This window comes from Cebus imitator, unplaced genomic scaffold (genome assembly GCF_001604975.1).
Source record: "Cebus imitator isolate Cc_AM_T3 unplaced genomic scaffold, Cebus_imitator-1.0 Scaffold91, whole genome shotgun sequence".
Taxonomy (NCBI): domain Eukaryota; kingdom Metazoa; phylum Chordata; class Mammalia; order Primates; family Cebidae; genus Cebus; species Cebus imitator.
The window spans coordinates 2,785,126-2,792,660 of NW_016107406.1; the positions used below are offsets into that span (position 1 = coordinate 2,785,126).

Consider the following 7,535-nt stretch of genomic DNA (forward strand, 5'->3'; position numbering starts at 1 on the left):
AAAAAGTTTGCTTAACAATATGGGAATTCCAATTTTATTTATCAATGATTTGATCTCTTCCCTTGGGAACTGTGACCACTCACTCACTTCCTCTGCCTTTGAGAACAATGAGACCAGCATGATTCCCAGGAGGACCCCAAAGCAGACAGGTAGACAGGCCTCTTCATTTTTGTCCCCTAGGAGCTTCGGAGGAAGATCCTGGTGAAGGGGAAGAAGTTAACATTTGAGGAAGACCTGGAGTATGAGGAAGAGGAACCAGATCCTGAGCTGGAGGGCGAACAGGAGTCAGAATTGGCGCTGGAGTCCCAGTTTGAGCCTGAGCCCCAGGAGCAGAATCTTCAGAGTAAGGACAAAAAGAAGGTAAGCCAGGAGTGGTCTTTCTGCTGTGGCATTTAGTCAACTTGCACAAGCTGAGGACCTGTTCGTTAAGAGATTAGAGCCAGCAAGGTGCAGGGCCAAGGAGCAATGACCCTTCCTCCCAATAAAGGAGATGTAAGAATGCATACATGGCATCACTGTATATTCTATATTGCCATATACAGGTATATTGCAGTGACTTTCCAACTTTTTTGGGCCATAATTTTTTTTTTTAATGAAATCTTATACAAAATGGATAAATGCAGAACTATTCTAATTGAAGCACCCACTTGGCTCCCTCCCGGGTGTCCCAGTGACTCCTGAGGCATTTTTGTACTTCTTGTTCTTTTTTTTTTTTTGAGACAGAGTCTCATTCTGTCACCCAGGCTGGAGTGCAGTGGCGTGATCTCGGCTCACTGCAATCTCTAGCCCCCAGGTTCAAGTGATTCTCCTGCCTCAGCCTCCTGAGTAGCTGGGATTACAGGTGCCTGCCACCATGCCAGGCTAATTTTTTTTGTATTTTTAGTAGACATGGGGTTTCATCATCTTGGCCAGGCTGGTCTTGACCTCCTGACCTTGTGATCCACCCGCCTCAGACTCCCAAAGTGCTGGGATTACAGGCATGAGCCACTGCGCCCGGCCCCTTCTTGGTCTTCTTAAAGGCCAGTTTAAAAACCAGGGATGAGGGTGTGTGTTTGTATGTGTAACATTATTGGGCATAGTTAGAGAAAGCTTCTTGGAAAGGGTGAGTGTTAGGAAGGGCCAGCATTAGCCAGAGGAGCAGGAAGGAGAGTGCTTTGAGGTGGGAAGGTGAAGGCTCTGAGAAGGCTGTGCTAGGTGGTCCATCTCCCTATGGGGAAGGGAGGCAGAGGAGAAGGGATGCCATTGGTGGGGCCTCCAAGATCCCCGTTTGAAGTCTGCCTTTCTCTCTTGTGCACTTGCGTGGCTCACTCAGCTGACTGACTCCTAGCTTATCCTGTTCCTTCTGGGGCTGTGGTGTCTAACCTGCTGCCATGTCCAGGGATGGAAATGGGAATTCAGGAGACAAATCCAAAGATATTACTCTGGGACCCTCACATCCTTCCAGGTGTGACTTCCATGACCATTTGCATACCTTGACACATCTGTCTGGATTCATTTACATTTTGACCAAAGATTATTGTTCCTTTGTTTTAAACAGAATGATGCCTCTGTTTAAAAGTAATAATAAATTTAAAACCTGTTACCCAGGATATACCATAGAGCAAACACAAGTCCAGAGGCTGACGCTGATCCCAGCAGTACATGCAGACTGCCTTTATTCCCATTCCCACCCCCAGGTTGTGACGTGCCCGCTGTTTTGTCCGTCTATCTGTTGTCAGATTACGGCCCAGGCTACCACTATTTCCAAGCCTGTGTCCCTTCTCTTGTCCCAGCAGGTGAGGCAGGAGGGAGAAAACAGTGGGGAGGCAGTGGGCAGAGGCTTAGGTTGGATGGCTATTAGCTTCTCTCAGACTGCTGAGGGTTCAATTTCATCTTCTTTTCCATCTTATCTCCAGAAACCCAAGCTCATCTTGTGTCCAGCTCTCTCTTCCCTGGTTATCTACTTGAAGTCTGTCTCATTCCGCAGCTTCACACATTCAAAAGAGCACTACCGCTTCTACGAGATATCATCTTTCTCCGAAACCAAGGCCAAGCGCCTCATCAAGGAGGCTGGTCAGGACCAAAATGGAGAATGGGGAGGGAAGTGGGATGGATAGGTTCAGGCCTGAGAAACTGGCAGGTAAGTCCCAAGAAAAAAGACAGGGTAGCTAAGGAGAGATGAAGGACTTCAGAAACTCCTCAGGGCAGGCAAGGGCAGAGGAGTGATGAATGGTGGCTCAAGGCTCTAGGGGGAGGAAGGCTGGGGAAGATGGTCTGGATGGAACAGAGTAGAGAGGCACACTGAAACTTTCTGGAACCAGCTTCAGTTGCTGGAAGAGTGAAGAGTGAAGTAGGTAGGCAGTGTCCTTGCGACCAGGGAGGTGGGAAATTCCACTCCACTTCCATTTCCCTCTCTATACCCTTTTACAGGCAATGAGTTTGTGCAGCACAATGCTTGGCAGTTAAGCCGTGTGTATCCCAGCGGCCTGAGGACAGACTCTTCCAACTACAACCCCCAGGAACTCTGGAATGCAGGCTGCCAGATGGGTGAGCAGGCCAACAGGAACTGGGAAGAGGGAGTGGAGGAGGAGCAGATGGGAAATAAGTTCTCTAGTGACGGTAGGGTTGGGGAATGCTTAAGAAAATTGCTAGGCTGAGAAATGCTATCAGTGGAGGTATTACCAGCAGGCACCTTATACCCAATACCCCCATCTTCTGAACTCCCTGAAAGAGGGGCTAGAAGGCCTCCATGGTGAATCTTGCTCTTCTTTTTTCCTGGGGACCTCAGTGGCCATGAATATGCAGACTGCAGGGCTTGAAATGGACATCTGTGATGGGCATTTCCGCCAGAATGGTGGCTGTGGCTATGTGCTGAAGCCAGACTTCCTGCGTGATGCCCAGAGTTCCTTCGACCCTGAGAGGCCCATCAGCCCTTTCAAGGCCCAGACTCTATTAATCCAGGTACAGTGGAAAGAAACTGAGGTAACTGGGACAGAAGTGGGGGAAGAGGTGGCTAGGCCTGACAGGAATGTAAAGGCTGGAGAGCCTGTTAACAGTGCCTAGCTTCAAACCACAACTTCCTAATTTGGTAGTGTTGGGCAAGTTCCTTAACCTCTCCATACCTCAGTCTGCTCACCTGCAAAATGAGGGTAACACTACCACCTTCTTTATAGGCTTATAAGAGTATAGCAGTTAATATAAAGTCCTTACAACTCCAGGTACATAGAAAGTGCTATAAAAGAGGCTCTGGCTAGGAGTGAGAGCTTACACCTGTAATCCTAGCACATTGGAGGCCGAGGTAGGAGGACTGCTTGAGCCCAGGAGTTTGAGACCAGCCTGGGCAACAGTGAGACCCTTGTCTCTACAAAAAATTTAAAAATTAGCCTGACATAGTGGCACGTGACTACAGTCCTGGCTACTCAGGAGGCTACGGCTGGAGGATCACTTGAGCCAAGGAGTTGCAGGTTGCCGTGAGCCATGACCACCCCGCTGTATTTCAGCTTGGGCAAGAGTGAAATCGTGTCTTTTCTTCTTTGGAGACAGAGTTTCACTCTGTCACCCAGGCTGGAGTGCAGTGGCATGATCTTGGCTCACTGCAACCTCTGCCTCCTGGGTTCAAGCAATTCTCCTGCCTCAACTTCCTGAGTAGCTGGGATTACAGGCATGCGCCACCATGCCCAGCTAATTTTTGTATTTTTAGTAGAGACGAGGCTTCACCATGTTGGTCAGGCTGGTCTTAAACTCCTGATCTCATGATCCGCCTGCCTTGGCCTCCCAAAGTGCTGGGATTACAGGTGTGGGCCACTGTGCCTGGCCTGTGACTGTCTCTTTGGAGAAAAAAAAAAAAAAAAAAAAAGAGGCTGCTATCATTAGCATGCTTACTTTCAAACTGTTAAGTTTCTATCTGGATGCATTTTTAACATTTATTCATTCTATTTATTCATTCATTCATTCTGAGACAGTCTCGTTCTGCTGCCTAGGCTAGAGTGCAGTGGCATAACCTTGGCTCACTGCAACCTCCACCTCCACCTCCTGGGTTCAAATGATCCTTCTGAGTAGCTGGGACTACAGGTGTCTACCACCATGCCTGGCTAATTTTGTATTTTTAGTGGAGATAGGGTTTCACCATGTTGGCCAGGCTGGTCTCGAACTCCTGGTTTCAAGTGATCCACCCACCTTGTCCTCCCAAAATGATAGGATTACAGGCGTAAGCCACTGTGCCTGGCCCTTGGATGCATTTTAAATTGCAGATAGAGTACTAGAAGAAACCCATGGAGGATGTTTTACAAACCAAAAAGCTTCCCCTCTCCTGGGGTTGGAGGTAGGGTGGGGTGGGCCTGGGTTGAGCAGGAACTTGTGAGGTTCCAGAACCCTGGTTACAGGTGATCAGTGGTCAGCAACTCCCCAAAGTGGACAAGACCAAAGAGGGGTCCATTGTGGATCCACTGGTGAGAGTGCAGATCTTTGGTGTCCGTCTAGACACAGCACGGCAGGAGACCAACTATGTGGACAACAATGGTGAGAAACTGGCAGTGCTGGGGAGGTGGTGGTGGGAGCATGATTAATTTTCCTTCTAGTCTGCCTTCCATTAAGTATAGTCTGTTATTGCATGGCCCCACATGGGAGGCAGTGTGGAACAGTACAAGGAATCCTGGCCCTTCACTTAAAAGCTCCAGCGACCTGGGCAAATTACTTGCTTACTCCGAGCCTTTTTCCTTGCCTGTAAAATGCTGATTGCCACCCAGATTAGAGAACACAGGGAAAGCAACCCAGTCAAGAAGACTGTTATGTCTTTTTCTTCATTTCCTACCTACCAACTCAGGTTTTAATCCATACTGGGGGCAGACACTATGTTTCCGGGTGCTGGTGCCCGAACTTGCCATGCTGCGTTTTGTGGTAATGGATTATGACTGGAAATCCCGAAATGACTTTATTGGTCAGTACACCCTGCCTTGCATCTGCATGCAACAAGGTGAGCCAGCCCCTGTGACCCCTGGCCAATGCTCCAACTCTGGCTGCCTTCCTAATGCTGTCCTCCTGGTCCTTCCAGGTTATCGCCACATTCACCTGCTCTCCAAAGATGGCATCAGCCTCCGCCCAGCTTCCATCTTTGTGTATATCTGCATCCGGGAAGGCCTGGAGGAGGATGAGTCCTGAGTTGGGCACTTCATGGGAAGAGTTGGTGTGCTGGCTTTAGATAGTGAGAAATACCTGGAAGGCTGCTCTAGAGAACAAATGGAGGTGGTGAAACCAAGCTTTGGATTGTGCATTCCTAGGCACAAAATTACCTCATCCTTCCTAACAAGCAGATCTGGGACCTCATTTGCCACCTTTTTTCTCTTTTCTTCCCTTCCCTTGTTTTCGTAAGCCTTTGGTATCTTTCCTGCCCTTTCCCTTCGTGTATTCTATACTGGAGTTCCCTTCCTCCTCTTGCTGTAGGCTCAATCCCATACGAACATCTACGACTGATATTTCCCATCAACTCTTGTGAAGGCAGATTGCAACTAGAAATTCAAAAGGGTTTGGAACAGAGAAACCCCAACTTTACTCAAAGCCCAAAGCCAAGGGAAGGATAAATAAAGGCTCAAGGCTTCCCAGGCAAAGATTAGGGAGAGACTTGACCCCAGGACAGTACTATGACTCTCAAGAGAACACTGCACAGCACTCACAGTCCCCAGTGGACTGCTTCCTCCTTAGCCCCACTGGTATAAATACATCTCTCTCCAATTTGACTTGAGTATGATCTGTCATTGTTGGGCAAGAAGGGGAGATACAAGGGTTGTGGGGACATCTGGGTAGTCTGGTGGGACAAGGAAAACATAGAGAAAGAAGAAGTTCCCAGGAGATCTCTTGCATATGCTACACAGGAAGGACACAGAGTATGGCTTTTAAGAATCAGGGCAGGCTGGGTGAGGTGGCTCATGCCTGTAGTCCCAGCACTTTGGGAGACTGAGGTGGGCGGATCACAAGGTCAAGAGATCAAGACTATCCTGGCCAACACGGTGAAACCCTGTCTCTACAAAAAATACAAGAATTAGCTGGGCATGGTGGCTAGTACCTGTAGTCCCAGCTACTCGGGAGGCTGAGGCAGGAGAACTGCTTGAACCCAGGAGGCGGAGGTTGCAGTGAGCTGAGTTAGTTCGCACCGTTGCACTCCAGCCTGGCAACAGAGTAAGATTCCATCTCAAAAAAAAAAAAAAAAAAAAAAAAAACAAAAAAAAAAAAAAAAAAAAAAAAAAAAAAAAAGAATCAGGGCAAAAGGAGACGAAGGGTGGATTACATTGTTCCAGCCTTTCTGAAGAGTCTGCCTGGAACCATTCCGGTTTATGTGTGTTGTCCCAGCATAATTATTTTTATTTATTTATTTTTTTGAGACAGAGTCTCACTCTGTTGCCAGGCTCCAGGCTGGAGTGCAGTGGCGCAATCTCGACTCACTGCCACTTCCACCTCTTGGGTTCAAGCAATTCTGCCTCAGCCTCCCGAGCAGCTGGGACTACAGGTGTGCGCCACCATGCCCAGCTAATTTTCTCTTGTTTTGGTAGAGACGGGTTTCACTATGTTGGCTCGGATGGTCTCGATCGCTTGACCTCGTGATCCGCCCACCTCGGCCTCCCAAAGTGCTGGGATTACAGAGGTGAGCCACTGCTTCTGGCCCAGCATAATTAATAGTACCCTCTTTAGTTTTCCCAGTGTGTCCCAGTTTAGATGATCAATTATATAGCAAGGCACTATAGCATTATACTGTGAGGCACTGACAGAACTCTCAGTTGGAGATTCTCCTCTTTAGTCATCTGCCTTTCCATAGTATCCTTGTGCTTCAACAGCTTAATGTAGCTGCTGAGCCAGTCTGAGGACTGATGATGAGCTAAAGCTGCTTCTAGGAGGAGGCTTAGTGGGTAGCAATCCTCCCTCTATAGATACAGTAGACAAAGGAGCTTGGAAGTAGGGGGTAGGGCAAGGGCCAAGACAGGCTCAAGGACAGGGAGAAGGCGGACCTAGGCCTGTTTCAGAAGCAATACTAAGTGAAGATGGAAGGAGGCAAAAGCGAGGCAGAGGTCTGAGAGGGGACAGAGTTGATCAAGATGACAGCCTGGAAATGTTAAGACAAGGATTTGGATGAATCCATAATGTAATAACCACTTTCTGTTTAACATTCTTTATAGAGCATTAGGCACAACAGCACATGCGGTTAGATACAACTGTTTTGAGAAGATTCTGAAAGAAAATAGGACTTGACACAGTAAGAAGGAAAGAGAAGATGAAGTGGGTAAAATCCAGATCTTACAGCCAGGGACTTTGATGGAGTGAGGGTGAAGAAACTGTGAACTCACAGGTTAAAAACACAATGTATAGCAATAAGAAATCAACGTCAGAGGGCCAGGCACAGTGGCTCACACCTGTAATCCCAGCACTTTGGGAGGTCAAGGCGGGAGGATCACGAGGTCAAGAGTTCGAGACCAGCCTGGCCAACATGATGAAACCCCATATCTACTAAGAATACAAAAATTAGCGGGGTGTGGTGGCATGTGCCTGTAATCCCAGCTACTCAGGAGGCT

General features: G+C 48.1%; 1 protein-coding gene across 3 annotated transcripts in view; it reads left to right on the forward strand.

Annotated features, from left to right (window-relative positions):
* PLCD4 (phospholipase C delta 4) overlaps positions 1 to 5,711 on the forward strand; it is a 28,487-nt gene extending 22,776 nt beyond the window's left edge. For all 3 annotated transcript variants that reach the window (XM_037740828.1, XM_017535149.2, XM_037740829.1), the window contains 7 exons: positions 181 to 360; positions 1,896 to 2,052; positions 2,410 to 2,526; positions 2,768 to 2,940; positions 4,362 to 4,497; positions 4,802 to 4,951; positions 5,030 to 5,711. In XM_037740828.1, the coding sequence (XP_037596756.1) occupies positions 181 to 360; positions 1,896 to 2,052; positions 2,410 to 2,526; positions 2,768 to 2,940; positions 4,362 to 4,497; positions 4,802 to 4,951; positions 5,030 to 5,136 (1,020 nt within the window). In that variant the 3' untranslated portion in view covers positions 5,137 to 5,711. The remainder of the gene's footprint in view (positions 1 to 180; positions 361 to 1,895; positions 2,053 to 2,409; positions 2,527 to 2,767; positions 2,941 to 4,361; positions 4,498 to 4,801; positions 4,952 to 5,029) is intronic.
* Positions 5,712 to 7,535: the final 1,824 nt, after the last annotated feature.